The sequence below is a fragment of the Athene cunicularia genome (assembly GCF_003259725.1).
Source record: "Athene cunicularia isolate RWA chromosome 26 unlocalized genomic scaffold, athCun1 chr26_part2, whole genome shotgun sequence".
NCBI lineage: Eukaryota > Metazoa > Chordata > Aves > Strigiformes > Strigidae > Athene > Athene cunicularia.
The window spans coordinates 140,179-159,866 of NW_020799137.1; the positions used below are offsets into that span (position 1 = coordinate 140,179).

Below are 19,688 nucleotides of genomic sequence, written 5' to 3' on the forward strand. Positions count from 1 at the left end.
TTTTTTTTTTTTTTTTTTTTTTTTTTTTTTTTTTTTTTTTTTTTTTTTTGTCTGCAACCCCCCTATAACTTATTTCAGACAATTTTCACGTTCTGTTCGCTAGGAAGTGAAACCCAGAGGCAAGGCTGGCAGGTACCTACCTGCTCCCAGCGCGCAGGGATGTACCATGCCATCTCTTGCCACTCGCGTGGTCACTCGGGGCTGCTTCTGCCCTAAAGTCAGAGTTCCACCTCAGAAAAACAGCTCCATCTCAAAAAACATACAGCTGGAGGTTCTTACCAGCTCCCACGTTTGTTATCTTTTGTGTGAACGAACCTGTAAACGCAGCAAACACAACAGTCGGTGTCTGTAGAGGACAATTTCCAAAGGCACAAGATTCCTTGTAAAGCTTAGCAAAACATAAACAGAAAAGAATAACTCGTAAAATCTTGCCAGTGCCCAGACATTGTAAAAACGGGAAGTGTGTGTCTAACCTATATTTGTGTGCAATTTCTAGTAACAGTTGCAAAACTTGGTTACCTTCCCGCTAGTTACGCTGTGACCAGAACTAGACTGAGGTGGTTTTACACTTGAAATCTTTGCATTTTAATGCATTTTACATAGTAGAGCTGGGTTGTCACATATGCCCCGATGCTGTGCTGCTGCTTGGAAGTGGCACACTCCGATATATTTATTTCCTAAGAAAATCCAATATGTAAAAAACTAGGCTTTTTTTTTTTTTTTTTGAACCACACCTTGTTCAAAGGCAGCAGTCCTTTGCGATTTCTGTGTGAAAGCATTAGTAAACGCGAGAGTGCTTAAAAGCAACTAAATGCCTTTTTTTCTTCCTCCTCAGTTGCTCCATTATTGGGATGGCTTTCAGGATTTTGATAAATTTCACAGCAGAAGAGTCAGCACAGACACACGGAGTAATTTCTGCAAGGGTCATAGGAAGAACTACTTCTGGATTAGATGTTTCAGTGTGATATTTCTGAATTTTTAACATTTATGAAAGGTAGAATGTATTTGGAGAAATAAACATTTGCAGTACTGCCTGAAATTGTGGTTTTTGAGGCATCGTGTTTCTTAAGTTTCCTTCCCTCTTATTTTCAGATCAAAAATGTTCAAAACAGGAAGTTTGACTTGTACCTTTTATTTTGTAAGACTTTTTCCTACTTGTAGTTTTGACCATTGGGCTCTTAGTGTTTGTTGTTAGAATCTTAACTCTGTGATTCAGCATCACTTAATTGATTTCAGCTCTTGTTTGAAGGTCATTTCTCATTTAAAATGTTAAAGGCTTCCTCCCTTTTTCTTTCCCAATAGCCATGGCAATGACAGGCCCAACGCCGTGCTCGTCCATGAGTAACCACACCAAGGAGCGAGTTACGATGACAAAGGTGACATTAGAAAACTTCTACAGCAATCTCATTGCGCAGCACGAAGAGCGAGAGATGAGGTAAAAAAAATCTTTCTTGCATCCTTTCCAAACTGGGTAAGAGCCAAAAATATATATTAACTGCATTTAGTTTTCTGGAGCCAAAGCAAAAATAGACCGTCTTTGCTGAGCGTGTACCTCAGCTCCTGAAATGGGCACCTGGATGGGGCTTGGCACGAGTGTCTGGAGGTGGCTGCTGGCTTTCTGAATCCTGCGGGAGTTTAGGCTGGAGCTTTTCAAGTTCCTTCTGAAATGAATTGAAACATGCTTGCAACTGTAAAATTGATATGACTGTTACTAAGTTTTTTTTAAAAAAACATATATTTGATTGTGTGATTAAGTAGAAACCGATTTTGGGATGTGCTTGGGGCGATTCAAGCACAGTTCTGAAGTAGAAAGCCAGTGTTTACAAATGGTTGTCCTGCTTATGTCTGTCCTGTTGTCTCTTCCCATTTTATGTCTCTGGAATATTTAAAACTCATTCTAGAGCATCAGTTTGTTTGGATTATATAATGTGTGATCAGGTCATCTGATAAAAGGAAGATAATCTTTTGAGAGACAATGAGGGATTGCTGTAAGGACTGTCACCAAATGCTGATTTCTTGTATGTGAGTTAGCTGAACCTATGGAATCTCTTTAAATATATTGATCAAAATATAACAAGCGATTTACTGAGAAGCATTGCTTTTACTTTCCTTTGGCTGGAACCCTCATAATTTTCTGAATACCCTCAAGTTGTAGCACTGGGACTTCTGATGTTCTCCCAACTTGCCACACAGCCTGTAATCAGAATTTTCAAAAAGGTTTAGTGTTTGTTTGCTTGCAGACTTGCTGCCAAAAACCTAACTAGATCCAAGAGGAATGCCTGCTAACGACAATAACTGCAGAAATGAGGAAGCAATTTAGAAATAAATACTAACTTGAGTACATATTTTCTTCAAAGCTTCAAATCAGTAATTCGAGATTGAGGTCTAATCCAAACAGAAAATATCACTGATTTAATTCCTTTCTTTCTCTTTGCATAGCTCTTGCTTTTTATTATAAGTGCTGTTGTCTAACCCCCACACCTCAATGACAGGGTTTTTTCTCTTTAGGATCAAGACATTGTTTGAACAACTATACTAGACTTTACAAGTTGTGTGTTTTTTTAACAAGAGATGTGTCAGTGGATGTGCAGTTTGGAGTTTAAAGGATGTTCACAAACGCACACTAGGGTGCAGATAGGACCTATTAAGGATATCTGGGGAAATTTCAGCGTTGCTTGGTCATGCTGAGCTATTTAATTCTGCATATTGCAGCAGTTGTCTTGCTCCTGGAGTCACTGCTTTGAGTGCTAAATGAGATGACTGGACAGGGCTCACTGGGTACTTAAATAAGGGCAAAACGATTTAAATGTGCCAGATAGTGGAAGTGATAACCCCAAATATTATCATGTTGCAGCAGCTGCGTAGTGGCACAGGAGACCGGAAGAGGATCTTGCGAAGAATGACTTGCATAAAGAGAAGGAATTTTTTAGTACATTTGTAATGTTATACCAATAAAAACACACATGGAGAGAAGAAAAAAAAACAAACCCAAACCCAGACAAACCACCAATCCCAGTCCAGCCAGCTATTAATATGATGAGTGTTGGGAAAAAGTTCCCAGAGGGTAACCAAATGTCCCCTGAAGCCATCCCCCCTCTGAAGTCTTGCTTCATTTTTTTTTTTTTTTTTTTTTTTCCCCCTCACATAATCATTTTGCACTAAGGCTGTAAATACTTCTGATTCTTTAAGGGTAGAATATGTATGGACAAGTTTCCTCTTCCCAAATATTTTGAGTATCTCAGGTATTAGGAAATACAAAGTAACTTTTCTCATTTTGCATATGATGAGTCTGAGATGCAGAGATATTACAACGCAGATCCACAGATGTGTTTAGGTAGCCAGTTCTCCCTGGAATAAGTGAGACTTTGGGGATTAAATATTTGTTGTGGCTCTGGCCCTGAGTGACTTGCCCAGTTTTCAAAGAAAGAGACAAGAATTGAACCCAGATCTCCTCAATCTACATTCATATGCAATGAAAACATACACTTGATTGAGATGGGAAACGAGGCGGGTTTAGGTTGTCAGAATTAGAGAGGACAAAGCTAGAATGGTAAAGCTCTAATGTTAGATTCTTCAAAATTAATCTCATGCCTGAGTATCCCTTATATATCATTTACACTTGTTAATTGCTGGCATTACATCCTCTTTTCACAGCAAGCATAGACCAGAGGTGTTGGATATGTACATGTGATTAAGAAACAATGATTCAACCTTTATTTTTTTTTAATTTGCCTCTGCTATAGACAAAAGAAGCTAGAACAAATGATGGAAGAAGAAGGCTTGAAAGATGAAGAGGTAATGAATATGGGACAATTATCTTAAAAGTTAAACACAAGTGATTTATAAATGGAGATCTGGGGTCTTTACTGGGAATTGCTGTGATCTCTGTGCAGCCCACCTGCAGAACTCTGACTGTGTTTTTTTTTTTTTTTTTTTTTTTTTTTTTTTTTTTCTGAACACTAGAAAAGAATCAGGAGGTCAGCACATGCACAAAAGGAAACAGAGTTTCTTCGCCTAAAGAGAACAAGACTCGGTTTGGAAGACTTTGAGTCTTTAAAAGTAATAGGCAGAGGAGCATTTGGAGAGGTGAGCCCAAAAAAGATGACAAAACATATTTTTAAACAGCACTGGTATTTGTGAAATACTTGCATAGTTTATACAAGTGAAAGATAAATGTTGTAACAACAGATTGATTTTTAGCTTAACAGTCACGTGTACCTGTGTCTGTGCCTAATAACTGCTGGTTTAAAAACAAAATGTGCTTTAAGGGAACATGAATGCTGCTGAAAAGGATTTGAGGGGTAAGGTAAATACAAGTTCAGCAGTGTACCTGAATTGTGACCTCCCGGGGCTGGCCTACAGCCAGGGAGAGCTGGAGAGCCACTCACAGCAGCTTCTCCTGGTGTCCTTCTTCAGAGAAAGAGGCTTTGGTCTTACCTGCTTCGGGTGAACGATTGCTCAGTGTGTCAACTCCGTTCAAATTATTTAATCTGTCAGAATTAGCAGAACTTGTTTACCATTACTGTGCACTATGTAATGCTTTTTGTTTTTATAATCCAATATGATTTTATTAAATGGAAGCCAAGGGTTTCGTATCCAGATTTGTCAAGAGTGGTGGTGATAATGCTGTATTTGACTCAGATTTTTGCATACTTCCTAGGTGCGACTTGTCCAGAAGAAGGATACGGGCCATGTTTACGCAATGAAAATACTGCGTAAAGCTGATATGCTTGAAAAAGAGCAGGTGAATAGCCACCTTGAGTAGCAGTGCTACCATCTGTGTTTTAGATGACTTTGGGAGGTAATTGTGATGTGTAGAGAGGCGTAATAAGCATCTGTGGTCTAGGTTTACGAGCTAAAATAGTATATTGGGGTTTTTTCCTTCATTTTTTTTATGGAAGAAATGGTTCAGAAGAATCTTGTATGAATTCATAAGGTTCTGTCTTCTAGTGGGCTCTTCAAGTATTTGGGTGGTTTTTTTGTTTTTTTTTTTAACATTCCTTACAATAATGCAAAAGGTTGAGGAATATATGTGTAGGGTTATGGTAGTAGTTACAGGCTACTGTATGTAACTGAATGCTCTGAACAGTGTTTCAGACAACCTCTAATGCCTTGCTTAGTCTTAAAGAAGTTGTAACACTTCTCTAAGAGGCTCTTCAGTGTGAAGCAAGGTAGGACTCTGAACTCTCCCACGTTTTCAAGTAGAAGAACATTTTTCTAAGGACTATGTTTGTCTTTCTCCAGGGAAAGAGGAAGATGGTCCTGCGTATCTATGTTCCTCCTCCTCATTTTATGATGATGTATGTTACATGTGCAAATGATTCGGTGTAGATGTCAGGATCTGTGTTTTACTGCAGTTCTGATTGGTGGAATCAGATATAAATATCAAAGTGATATGACTGCTAGAATTCTGACTTGGAAAGACATGAAGTAGCAGCGTTAAACATTTTTAAGGCTTTCCTCTGTTAGTACTTCTGGGAATATAATGGTCTGAAAAGAATTTCTTGTTCAGCACTGGGATAAATCTAGGAAGTGCTGTGTATGTGTGTGTGCTCATAAAATGAGGAACTGGTTTTCATTTCTGAAAGTTCTTGTTTTTAAAAAAAACAAACAGTGGTGTGTTCACACACGAGATTTATGCAGCACTGCTAAATTAGAGCTTTGGCCTAAACTTGCAGGACTAGGCTGAGGCCATATCCAAGAGTGTGCTGACTGTTTAGAGAAGAGCTAGGATTTTAGGGATCTAATTGTTAGATATTTTTGTAAAAAATTGAGAAATTTTTGTGTATGGGATTAACCTGTTCTTATAACTGACCATACGTTTCTCCTCCTGAATCTTCCCACAGTAATAAATTGTGTTTTGGAGTGGTCCGTTACTGGTTTTAACATAAGTGTTTTCATAGTGTCCCATATCACTTGTACAGTTCTGATTTGAAGGGCACCAAATGCCATCAAAATTGAAAGAATCAAAATGTAAATGTGAGTTATCTTTCAGTATGGAACCTTGTTGTTCAGGAGGGTGGTTTAAATTTCTCTAGCTTGAGTTTTTACTTAAAAGGATGAGGTTAGTGCTCTCTTGCCCTCCTATGCATGTCTCGGTTTATGGCAGCAGAAGTCATGCAATAAGTATAAATGTTACTCAAGTGTAAATGTCCAAAGGCAAAAGTCCCCATAAACTTTCCAGTGGAAACTTTTGAATTTAAAAGGGTCTTTCACATCTTCATGCTGAGGAATAAAATGGACTTGGTGTTCAATGGGCTTTACCAGATAGAAGAAAAAAAAAAACAACAAACCCACAACATTCTGGAAAACCACAGCAGTTTAATGAAAGCTGCTCATCTTTTTGCTGTCAGAAGCATGACTTTTGGATTTAACTTTGAACATGTTATGCTATTTTATTATCTGAAAATATTGAGGTGTATAACTATTGAAATTTTGATGGTGTTTCTGCCCTTGTGCAGAAGCTTGACTGCTGTCTTTGCAATATTTGATGCTTTTCTGCTGCTTTTCAATATAACACTTGAATTGTCTGTGAAATAAATGCATGTAATAAAAGACTTGTAATTAACCAGATGCATATGTGTATCCCCAGGTTGGCCATATCCGTGCAGAGCGGGACATTCTAGTGGAAGCAGACAGTTTGTGGGTTGTGAAAATGTTCTATAGTTTTCAGGACAAGCTAAACCTCTACCTTATCATGGAGTTCCTGCCTGGAGGTAACTACCTGAAATCAAAAGGCTGCTTTCCTTTTTGTTTGTGGATTTCTAACTTGTTAATTACAGATGTAGTCTGGGATGAGAGTGCATGTGGTTACAGTACAGTGATGTTTGTACTGGACGTTACTTGGTGAGGAAATGTCATTGTGAAGCTTTCTGCTTTCAGGAATTAGGGTACCGAGGTCTTTGGGTCAGACTCGAGGTTATCTGCTTGGGCCTTCTAGCTGCAGATGTCTGAAACTTGACCTTAATGTTTTATGATGACCTTATGATGGTTAAATGACCTTAATGCTTAAATGACCTTAATGCTGGTTTTTATCCTTAATGATATATCCTTAAATGACCTTAATGCTGGTTTTTATCCTTACCGTGCACTGGCTATCTATAGATCCATAACCAGCTTTTGATCTTCTAACCTTTTGTTTTTGTTGGCTTGAAGCAAGAGTACCTCTTAAGATCCTTTTTTCAGAGGTTTATGATGTTTGTCCTTGAATGATAATGCTGCTGTAATTCACTTAAGAAGAAAGTTATACCGAAAGCCTGTAATATATGTGACTGATGAAACCACAGGAATGCTGAGATGACACTGCACAAATGCAATCTGTTTTTTGTAACAGCTCGGTAGCTGAAAGTGTCTATTTTAATCTGTGGTTCAGATGTGTAGTCAAGAGTGGCAGTCCATAGCTGAGTCTCGTTTTAGGATGCTTCTATGCTGCCATCTCATCTTTATGCTATTTAGCTGTCTCAGGAAGTTTAATGCAACTACAGTACAAGCCTTTCCACATACAAGGGAAAATATAAAAGTTTGGCACAGAGGTGCTGGGGAACTGTATTATTTTCTCTGAAATTAATATAGATTTCCTGAGGTTTTAAATAGCTTAGTTTTTTTCTTCATAAATGTCTTCAAAATTAGTGAGAGTGGAGTTGTGTGTTCACTTGTATTTACCTTTGTTATTTGCGGGGTTGCTTCTAGGTGATATGATGACGCTGTTGATGAAAAAAGACACTCTAACAGAGGAAGAGACACAGTTTTATATAGCTGAGACCGTGCTAGCCATTGATTCTATTCATCAGCTGGGTTTTATCCATCGGGACATAAAACCAGACAACCTTCTTCTGGACAGCAAGGTATGTACTGACTGCTGGCCCGTGGCTGGGTGAATGGGGGTGTAGTAAGTCCTGTCGTTTTTAATATTGACCTGAACCAGTAGGGACAATTGTGAAAGAAAGATGGTGCTTCTTTCTTAGCCCTGTTCCTTCTAGCTTTGAGGGCGTATCTGCTAGGGAAAGAAAAACAAGCCAAGAAGGGCCTCTACCTCCAGCTGTATCCATATCTCCCTTAGGAGCTTTTCTGACAGTTGTTTAAGCTATTTTTGGTTATTTCAGCTGCAATTTAAAACAGTTTCAGTTCTCCCCTCTTAGCCAAAGATGTTTCCTTTTGCTCTCACAACTGTTAGGCTCATGTTTGCAAACTTGGGTAGATGATCATACCAAATGTGAGGAATGTAGCTGTTCCATTAGTGAGACTGGAAATGGAGATAGTATCTCCCTCAGAATCAAGACTTGTTTCTGCAGGCTGGTCAGGCTACCTCATTGCTTCTAGATGCTTATTGCAGGCACTTTGCAGAAAGCTTGATTGTTTCACTATTCTCCTGTTGCTCACGACACGTTTGCTTAAAATTTAGCTTGTTTGGAAAAAGTTTGCCAACGGTAAATAATGACACTTTACCACTAGCCAGCTAATAATGCACTTGTGGAATTTCCCGTGTGACTCAGTATGTCTACATCTAGATGTAGAGAAATCCAGGACCACGAAAAGGATGTACATTTGAGATACACATCTAGAAATTGCTCCTAGTCAAGTGTGGTCGCATGTTATGTGCTAGGACAGATCCAGTCACTGAATTTAAGGTGTTTCTTCTTATCTATTGGAGTTAACGCACAATCCAGGGATTACAGTGCTCTCTGGAGATGTTTGCTTTCAGTCTGAAGCAGTCAGGAGTTTGCAGGACCAGAGCTTCCTTGAAGTAAATAACTACTGGTCTTTCTCTGTGTAGTAGTGATAGAGGTATTAATAGCTTGATTGTATGTACACATTTAGTCTTAGACTAAAACAAGGAATGCAAAAAAAGTGCATCTACAAAATAAAGGGAGGGGAAGGAGTAGAAGAGTTTATTTGCTATGATAATGTCTCATACTGGTTTTGTAGTAGGGTTTTCTTTTTTTGTTTGTTTCTAGGGCCACGTGAAACTCTCAGATTTTGGTCTATGTACTGGACTGAAGAAAGCTCACAGAACAGAATTTTATAGAAATTTGAACCACAGTCTTCCTAGTGACTTCAGTAAGTTACTTGGTTTCAGAGGGGTGTCTGTGCTTGCTCTCAGTGCCTGACATAACTTGTTTCAGTGTGAGGCTTGAAGGCCACGCAAGGGGGTCTAATAATCAACATTGCATCTTGAGGTGTAATTTTGTTTTTCTGTAAAATGTCTTAGTAAAAGTAACTTCAGTTCCTGTAATGTACAAAACTTCATTTCCAGAAGTTTGTCTTTGAAACAGACTCTGCTGTAGCCCTTCTTTGCCTGTGTAATGAACCTCGAATGAAAACTCAGTGTGACTTGGTAGATGCTAGCTGTGTTATTTAAATTAATCATGTGTTATTTAAATTAATCAGCCAGCACACAGTCTCTGAATATTCAGTAATTTTCTCAAAGGGAATAACTTTGATCATGGAGTTAAAAAACCCCTGAAAGCATGGATTGCTTATGTACGGCTTGGTAAAATTTCACCAATATTACATAGGTTAGGAAGTTGCTGATGGGTTTAGGGGATTGCCAGGTGTGCTTTTTGCAGCCGTCTGTACTGGTGGGAGAGGTTATACCCCCTGCTTTGCTTGTCAGTGTCGGTGCCACTGCCTGCCAGAGGCTGCTGGCCACTGGGATCTGCATCGCAGATCACAACCCCTTGGACTGTGTCAGCTAAGCTGAGGAGGGCAGGGCTGAGGCAGGTTAACTAGTTCATCTCTGGTGGTGTGGCTTATCTTCAGCGAGGTGAATTAAGGCATGCTTCCACAAAGAGCTCCAGCTTCACCGGGGTGATAAACTTTGGCCGTAGAGGCCAGTGCTGAGCACCTGGGGACTGTAACCTCTTCCCAGGACACCTGAATCCAGAGTGGGCTGGCTGTCCAGCCCTGGCTGCCTTTTTTTGATGTTGGAAAGGAGATTTTTTTAACGTAATGGTTTTGGGGTAAAAGTGTATGTTAGGTGACCGGTCATGTATATTCCAATCTCCTTTAGCTTTCCAGAACATGAATTCCAAAAGGAAAGCAGAGACTTGGAAGAGAAACAGGCGGCAGTTGGTAAGTACGTTTCACCTCTTTGGAAATGTTCTCTGCTGAGCTGTTGCATTCAGGTGGCACACGTAGTTAAATGCCAGGCAGGAATAAGTTTCGGAGTCCTGAACGATGCTGAAATTAAAAGATTCATCCTTTTTAAAAGAAAAAGAGGAATGACTCGAGCTTGTCCTTCATCCATCTGCTGAACAGCTGGTGACATATGTGCCTGAGATAGCTCTGCCATAATTACTTACATTGATATCTGATGCCTCCCAGTTAAAACTAACAGTTCTTGCCACTTTTAATATAACACAGGGCTAATGACACATTCCAAGGTGTATATAGACAGTGGTACCTTTCCCCGATGATATTTTAAAGACACTTCTACATGAACATGTTGAGTTTATCTCTAGATATCTTGAAATAAAGGCTTTAAACAACTTTGCTAAAGGATTTTAGAGACAATCTGGTGTGTTCCTCAAAATAACTGTTGTTGCGTAAGTTCCCACTTCCATATCAGGCAATTTTCTGTAAAGATACATAACTGATGGTATTTGTTCCAGGCTTTTTCTACTGTGGGAACTCCGGATTACATTGCCCCTGAAGTTTTCATGCAGACTGGATACAACAAGCTTTGTGACTGGTGGTCACTCGGGGTCATCATGTACGAGATGTTGATCGGTAAGAAACCGGCGGTGCACAAGGTTTACGCAGGGATTAGGGTGTAGGACATCAGCTGGATTTATGTGCTTGGGGTCAGGTTCTCAAAGCATCCCCTCCTTGCATGGTTTGCGAGGTGTGTTCTGGTGCAGTGTAGACTTCAGTAACCATAGGAACTATTTTTGCTTTCTACAAGATGGTATTTTTATTTCTTTTCAGGTTATCCACCGTTCTGTTCGGAGACTCCTCAAGAAACATATAAGAAAGTAATGAATTGGAAAGAGACTCTGACATTTCCTCCAGAAGTTCCAATATCTGATAAAGCAAAGGATCTTATTTTGAGGTGCCAGCCATATGGTTTGCCAGTTAATATAGTACTTGCAAACTGTACTATGTGTGTCTCATAGCTTGCTTCACATGATAAAAACCTGATGCTTGTGACAGCTACATACATGCACATGCATCAAGTGAACTCCCTAGTCAAAGACATTTGTCTCTCGGAGGTCGTTTAGTGGAGCCCCGACAGATCTGTGCTAAAAAGGAGCTGCCACGTAAGTGCTGCTAGTCTGGCAAAATACAAATGTTTCTGCTCCATTATTTTGTCTGGGAGCTTCCTGTGGAAGCAACTTAATCATTTTGCCAGAGCTAGCTGCTTACAGTAGCAGTGGTTTTGACATTGTATGCACTGCAGCATACAAATGTATCCCAGTGTGCGCTGATTCTTGCTCTTTCATTTATATTTCCAGTCACTTATCTATTCTCAGGACAGAAATATAAATGTCTAGCTTTTTAGGCTTTATATGTTCTCCTGCTCTACACTGGTCCTGAAATAGAAAGGGCACATTATCCTGTTGTGAAAGAATACCACATCTTAATTGTAGCATTTGACATGACATTCCCAAGCATAAATTTGTGTGTTGGTTTTGCAGTGGGAGTTCTTAACCTTCGCCATTTATATGTTAAGAAACTGTAGTAGTAGCAGTTCAGAAAGCTGTTCCATTTCTGCATGGAACGCTTTCATTTTCATTCTTCCTTCATTTTCATTCTTCCTTCCATCCCAGATTTTGCTGTGAATGGGAGCACAGAATTGGTGCATCTGGTGTGGAGGAAATAAAGAGTAACCCATTCTTTGAAGGGGTTGATTGGGAGCATATCAGGTAAGATGCTTTGCAGAAAAGCAAGCTGCTCTTCTCTGTGGACTGTTTAAAGCTAGTCCTGTTCAACAGAAGGGAGCAGCTTGACTGGCATTTATTATATCTAGGTGTGGGTGAGAGTGTTTTGTTCCTTATTTGAAGCTTGCTAAGGGTTAGGTACCTTCAGTCTTTGATTCTGTTAAGAAATGGAAAGTGGCTGAATCCTGCTTTCTTCTGCCTTTGAAATCTTAATGCTGAAACTGCTCTTCTTGGCAGAGAGAGACCTGCTGCAATTTCAATAGAAATTAAAAGCATCGATGATACCTCAAACTTTGATGAATTTCCAGAATCTGATATCCTTAAACCAACAGGTAAATGCTTTGATTCTGCATGTAAACAATCCTTCCTCTTCTCCAGTAGAATAATGTAACTTTCCAGTTCATCAGAGAAAGGATCTTGCTTGATGCTAAGGTGGTTTTTTGTTTTTTTTTTTTAAATCACGATCAAATTGTTAGCTGGTAGCCTTATGGTGCAGGGGTGTGCAAGCTGTAGTTTGGGTTTCAGGAGCTGGGATGCAGGAGTTGTCTGAGGAGGGGCATCTCTAAGAGCTCCTGGCAGGTCCAAATCACAGCAGGACCTGTGAGCCCAACACTGCGAGGACCCCATGGTGCTGGCTAGTTCTTGCTAGCGTGGCTAATGCAGTATAGAGGGTAGGGAGAGGGTGGCACAGAAGGGGGTGATACGTTTGGGTGTAAATCTCTAGAGGATCCTTGTATTTATGTGTCAAAGCATAGTCACACATTTTCTCTGTGTGTTTAAAAAAACCCCATTACAGCAGTTCCTGACTGGGATTGCAGAATGAAACCAAATACTATTTCTTTCTTTAGAAGCATTCTCCCCTACTCCATGTCCCTTGTTTTGTATGATAATAAACTTCTCAGTCTTCAAAGGGTAATTCTATTTTTTTGTGCCTTATCAGTGGCAACAAGCAACCATCCAGAGACTGACTACAAGAACAAAGACTGGGTTTTTATCAATTACACCTACAAGCGTTTTGAAGGTCTGACAGCCCGAGGAGCAATACCATCCTATATGAAAGCAGGAAAGTAATAAATCTTCACCTGGGACGACTTCTGAGACATGGAATTCTCTTCCTGTACTTTGGGTTTATACTCATAACAGAACTTTTTTTTTTTTTTTTTTTAAACAAAACTTGAGGGCTATCAACTCTTGGAGAAGACTTCAGGACCCTGCTTTGTTACACACCCTGGTTGCTACTAAGGATTTATTCTTTATGCGCCATTGAAAAATTCCACAAAATGTTTGCGCCATCTCTGCTGCAAGCATGTTTTGCTGCTTCAGGAGCGAGAGTTTGGTTTCTTTTTAAATTCTTTGCCAGATTGTACAGTCCATCAGGAGATGAGAGCAAGCCTTCACTCTGACATTGCAAAGCACGTGGTGTTCATAGGGACTGTTTTGCCAGTCCGGCATTAAGTGACAAACTCAGTCTGCCAATTCTGCCAGCACTGTTTTCCCAGTGGCTAAGGACTTCAGTACAGAGGAATCAAAGCAATAATTAAAGCTTGAGATAGACAACAGTAAACTATCGAGTAGAAGGACACAACTTGTATTGCCTTAACCTTAGTTTGTAGTGCTGTTTTTTATAATGCTACTTGGAAGCCTCTTTAATAGCATTTCTCAACTGTGTCACAGTGGTCTCCAGTTGTGGTGCACTTTACTTTTGGTACTAAGACAGTGACCCTCAAGCCATTTAGTATTTTTTCTAAATTAAAAAATTGTGCAACACTTTTTTTTTTTCTTTTCTAGACAGTGATAGGAGAAACGGCCACTTCCTCCACCAAGCGCCAACAGTTTCCAGTTACTGTATGAAAGGATGGATCTGTAAACAATGCAGATAATAAAAACTACAGCTGGTAACACAAGTAAATCTGGAATTAGGGCAGAGAGGGAGTGAAATTCATTCAACCTGATCCTTGGTTGGGCACCTTGTGTACAGCTGGGTCAGCCCCGAGGCTTCCCGGTCCTGCTGCTGCCATCTTTTGGTCACTTCTGAGAGCTGCTGCATGTTCATCGGTTTAAAAACAAAACCATCTTCTGTGGCCTTGTTGCTTATGGTTTTGAGCAGAAGAGTATCAGATTCTTGAGTCCTGATGATGGAGGCATCCCTGGCTTTTCCTTACAGAGCTGCTCTTGCTGTCACGGCTGAACCATCTGTCCCTGTTGTCTTCCGAAAAGACGGTGCCTCGTGGGGTCACTTTTGGGGCAGTGGAACCCCACCCTGTCCACTCTTGATTATTGCCTAGTGTAATTCATAAAAGTACATTCAGTTATGATCAAGGATGCTCTCCAGGAGAGCCCCAAAGTGCCTTTCCTTGCCTAAGCATCTCTCGGAGCATGACTGAATTTTGGGAAGGAGGATTCTCCCTCGGCTGAGCTTTTGCTAATTCCTTTTTGTAACCATTTTGCACCTGTTTTGTACTTAACTCTGCACTTCCAGGGGCAGGTGGTGGTAACCTTTCGGCCTGCCTGGTTCCAGTCTTTAATTAGATTAAAAAAAAATACAATGAGGTTTCTAAAATCAATGTATCAATTTTAACTGTCTTGGATACTTGCAAACTTTTATTGGTGCTGAACACTAACTACATAGCACAGACAAAAAAAAAAAAGCTGTTTAGAAACAAATCTTGAGCTGTGTTTCAAAGTAAAAGGAAGGCTTTCAGTTATTAGGAAATAAACCAGAATGGTTTGTAGTGAAACTTTTTATTTTTTTTAATAGGTGCTTTTAGGGAATTTTTATTTAGATGTCTTCTGAATTGAGTGCCATCATGAAGGACTGGGGGGGGATTGAAAGTACCCTGTATAGCTAAAACTGGGTGATAACTCCTTAGCATCCTCTCCCTAACCACCCCTTGTGCTTTTTGTGTGTGTCCTAGACACTTAATGAATTGCCATAAGCAGTTTAGACACCAGTTGGATCCTACAAAGCTGAAATGCAAAACTAGCCTTAACTAGAAGTACCAGGATCACTGTAGTCAGTAGGGCTTACTCAGAAGAATAAGGGCTAACTGAAGTAATGATTTATAGGATCAGGCTTGTCATCAGCTAGTCAGCAATATCACCTTCTCCCTTTTTATGAAGGACTGATACCAACTTCTCAGATTGCTCCATCTCCTTATCCTGCAGTTTCTTCTAGCCATTTGAAAATGTTGCCTTATAAACCAGTGGAAAACTAAGAGGTATTAATATCAAAACATTTTTTTTTTTAATTCTAAACAGCTTAGTTACTGCCTTAATAATAATACAAAATATCAGAGTCCTTTGAAGCTGCTGTGGATTAGGAATAAATGATTTTGAGATAGTAGCTGCATTATAGCCCTTTTCCAAAAGGGACTGGCATTTTTATTTATAAATACCAAAGATGAAGAAGCTAAACAATTACAAGTTGTGATAACTTGCTGTGAAAAAAACCTATATAGTAATATGTATTGTGCATTTTTAGTGCGTGTGTTTTAAAGTCTTCTGAAACCTCAGACTGTTCACTTGTTGAGTTGAAGGTGAAGTTTTTCAAAGGCATAAGGAGCAGCTGGGTACCTCACTCCTGTTGTCTTTCAGTAGAAGTTGGATGTTTTGAGTCCTCTTGGACAGACCTTTCCAGCAGTAAGTTTTGTGTCACACTTGCATTGTAAGCCTGCTTTCTATTACAGCTCTTCACCAATACTACAAAAAAAAAGTACAGTGTCTTCTTTCCAGGATCCATACTTCACTGCTAACAGATTTTTTTTTTTTTGGTATGCCTGTTCCATCTCCCATGTTAGCCAAACAGTTTTCCTAGCTGCTGGCTTGTGTATTGAGGTTGTATGTATCTTTTAGCTCTTTTTTTTTTTAAAGCTGCAAGCAGTTGCTGGACTTCTAGCAGTAATTCCAAACTGAATTTCTAATGGATCTGAACATGAGTTATGCTGCCAGGTCATCTCTGTATCATGCCTAGCACAAAACTGCACTAAGTGTTTCTTATCACTGTGCCCTGACTCTGCCTTAACCTGTAAGCTGAAAAAGTGTTCTGTAAATATTTAAAAGCTGTTACTAAATTGCACTGTAAAATTTGGCAGGTGTGTTGTGTGTTGCTGGGGGAGCCAACTTTTTATGGAATTATCTTTGCATTGTGTTGTGTAAATAAAACCCTCTTAGTAAACACATGTTTGCTAGCATGTTTTGTTTTTACGAACTGGTTCTAAAAACAAAAAGCTTTTTTTCAAAAGTGATTTCAGGATCAGCTGCTTAGGTATGAGAATGCAGTGGTAACTCGGGGGCTGAAGACATTTCCAAAAGGCATGGGGCCCCCTGTTAAAGGTGAAAGACAGGGCTGATCTTCAGAAGAATTAAATCTTTCTGGCAGAACATGCCTGGCCTGGGTGGATGATCCTGGCCTTACACCTAGGCCTGAGTCTGTATTGTGTAAATGTCCCTTCAGTTTACCAACTTCAGGGCAAGTTGTTGTTAATCTTTTTCTATTTTTAGAGGGATAATAAGCAGTGAGCAAGTGTCATTGGAAGCAAAGCTATGATCATTTTTTTACTACCAGTTTGTAACAGGACAAAGTCAAGTTGCAGCTTTTATTTCATAGCTTCAGATTTGTGACAGCTCCACTTGTGAGTACAAATTTTTATCACTTTAAGGGAATGACTGAATTCTACCTTCTTCAAACTCTTAACACCTTTCTCAAGCTTCATCAAGAAAACCCTTTAAATACCTCCCACCCTGAAGATGGAAATAAAAGCCAGACCCATTCCAAAGCTGTTTTCTTCTAAAGACAGAAGTAGTTATAAGCAGAAGGCATCTTTCACAGCATACTAATCAAAAATAGCTCTAGGGCCTGTTAGAGATGCTGCAGTTTGTGTGTTAAATAGGGCTGTCTCATACCTGTGCTCAGTGATGCTTTTGGAACATCACTGCAGTGAGTTGGTGAACTTTGAGGTGTTCTCAGCACAAATGCTGCCAACACTTCTAGAGGGTGCCTGCCAAAACAACCAGGCTCTGTCTGATGCAAAATACTTTTAAGACTTGGTGATCACAAGCCACACTCATTTTATGATGCAAGGAAACAAAATCCCCTGCCCATTCTTTTACTCCACATTTAAAACAATTTTTGAGAGCACCAAACAAGCCACATATAATTTATACTTTAATACAGAAAAAAACATATATCTGTAGTTTGTACACACCACAGGTAACACTTCAGTATATCTAGAATAAGACAAAACTTGACATTGTACCTGAAGTAGGTGACCATGAGAGATGGAGGAAAAGCAAATACATACTTTTTCAATTCGATGTAGTTTCAGTGGAACTCACTTCACAAAAAAATAAAATTCAAAATCCACCTTTTAATTACTTAGGAAAGCCAATAAACTACATCAGGCTGTGCGGAGTGATAAAAACTGCATGGAAACCATGGCAGCTGGTATCTCCATCCCATGCTGAAGGTCCAGTTGATTAGAGTCCCAACAAGCTCCTACAAGGCACCAACAGTCTTTAACCCTCAGGCAATGGCCAGCTGCAGTAAGTACCTGTGGTCACCCTTTCTAATAAACTGGCTGAATCCTTTGAGAGGCCAAACTAACCCAGGGCACAGCCCCACTGGTGGGGTTAGGTTTGGCTGAGCTGTCAGATCCCATGAGGTGCCATCGATAGCAGATGCTCAGTCTCTGATGCCCTGACACAGTCCTGCAGGTTAGCACTCAACACATCAGGGCCTTGGAGCAGGACATGTGTAAACTCCCAATTCCAAGCCAGGTGGTCAATACCAATACACATTTACTTAAAAGTTACACTGCCGTAAAAATAAATACACATTTAAAAAAAAGAAATAAAATCCATAGGTCCTGGGGGCAATGCCAGGGAGACGGCCTCGCCAGTGCCTTTGCCTGACTTGTGGGAACAGCTCATTACCAAGGCAGGTAATGGGTTGGATCTGGCCCTTAGCTGGAAGGTTAATGGTCCATATGTCTTCCTTTCTCTGCTACAAAAATAGAAATTAATCTAGAGCACTAATGGAAAGTGATTGCACACCATCTCTGTGCAGATGCTGAAGGACACTTCTCTATAGTGATCCAATGACACGCAGGGAGGATTTTTCAAAAGCAGTCAGGTGGACCTGGGCATCTGAACCCCTGGGACTCTCAGGAGGTCCTGAAGCACTTTTGGAAATCTTCCCATAGGCACTTACAAAAAGAAGAAAGCTATTTGCTGCACTTAGGAAAGAAGCCAAGAAAAGAAATACTGCAAAGAATGGAACCTGTATCCATACAAATGGGAGCTAAATATATCAGCAAGTACATGCCTTGGCAGAGATTTTGTTACTCGTAACTAAAATGACACTCATAAACCTTCAGGAAAATTTGTGCTTGATATCATCATTGTTACTTACCCTGAAAAAACAAAACATCCTTAGCAGCAAACAGTAACAGCAAACTTTAATGCTAAGTCTACCAGACAGATGGGAGAATAGTAAAGATTTGATTGATGATGCAACCCTGACAACAAAGGATTAAACCTACTAGGGGCAGGCTGATACATCCCTTTACTTTGCCAAGTATAACCAGGTTAACTCAACACGTAAGTGGTACAGGCTTCAACAGCAGCCAGCTGCAAGAGCAGAACTGATCTGGACTTAAAAACATTGCAAGGGAACAATTTCCCTCTCTTTCTTTTTGAACAGGCTTCAGCTTTTCTTTGCACCAGCACCACGTTTAAGAACTCTGCTCTGGGTATGTAAAACCTCCACACAGCCGTCAGAAACGACAGCTTTGTAAGGCAGGTCCGTTCTGGCTGAACGTGCAGCCTGGCTGTGGCAGTGCTGAGCTCACTCTGGGCTAATCAGGGGGTTAAGCAAGCCTACAGGTAACTCCATGCAGCAGGAACAGGACCAGTTAGGCTCTAACATAACCGAGCTAAACCAGCCCGGAGCGTGTCTATGCTTACAGTCACAGCTTTGTTGGCCCTGGATCCAAAATGAACAGAGTGCCTTAACCACAGACGAAGATAATCTATTCAGAGCAACAAAGCAGAGTTGTTCCCAGGTATGTCTATTTTTCTCTACTGAAAGCTGCTTTACTATTGTTATTTCTCACCTGCCTGACAGCAAAATGCTCCAGTCAGTTCCAACTTGGGAAGAAAGTAGCCGGTCTTTTAAAGCTGCAACAGTGGAGTGCTCCTTGGAGAGTCTACAGGATTTCTGACTGACTAAGGTTGATGAGACCAAGGATTTTACTCAGGTAGTAAGCTGTCTGTACTGGGTGCTCCTCCACTGGCTTTTTTTTTTCTTAGCAGGGAGATGGAAGAGACAACTGAAAGTCTTTAGCATGCACAGTCACCTCTAGAAAGCTTCTTACATCTATTAGGCTACTAAACAGATTTACTTTATTGGTAAAATATCAACTACAGTCTCTTCCGTTTTGCTTTTTCCTTCAGCATGATCTACTTGTTTTACTGAACAGGCAACATCCTTAAAAACAGTGATTCCACCTCCTAGCGAAATATATATGGGAAACTCCTGTGAACAGGCATATGCTTCCTGTTGAGCTAGTTCATCCTTCCCTAGAACAGCAGCACAACATGCTGCATGCAAAGCCAGGTGGCAGTGTAAACAGATTCTTCCACACTCAGGATTTTGCTGTCATTCCTCCACATTCAGTGTTTTGCTATCACAACTGTGCTACATTTCTGCTGGTTGATGAAAGAGGATCATCTGTCCTGCTTTGGCGTTCAGTCCTTTGTAACGGATTATCACAAAAGCAAAGCTAAGTGCCTGATGGTAAAGGAAAGCTT

The 19,688-nt window shown here is 40.2% G+C and overlaps 1 protein-coding gene across 1 annotated transcript; it reads left to right on the plus strand.

Moving 5' to 3' along the window:
- Positions 1-772: 772 nt before the first annotated feature.
- Positions 773-15,120, plus strand: STK38 (serine/threonine kinase 38). Its single transcript, XM_026864498.1, has 14 exons — positions 773-994; positions 1,303-1,435; positions 3,744-3,795; positions 3,964-4,086; positions 4,661-4,744; positions 6,593-6,716; positions 7,690-7,844; positions 8,955-9,057; positions 10,010-10,071; positions 10,611-10,728; positions 10,927-11,050; positions 11,769-11,864; positions 12,117-12,211; positions 12,820-15,120. Exons 1-14 carry the CDS (start codon positions 952-954, stop codon positions 12,948-12,950), a joined length of 1,443 nt encoding a protein of 480 aa, XP_026720299.1. The 5' UTR covers positions 773-951; the 3' UTR covers positions 12,951-15,120.
- Positions 15,121-19,688: the final 4,568 nt, after the last annotated feature.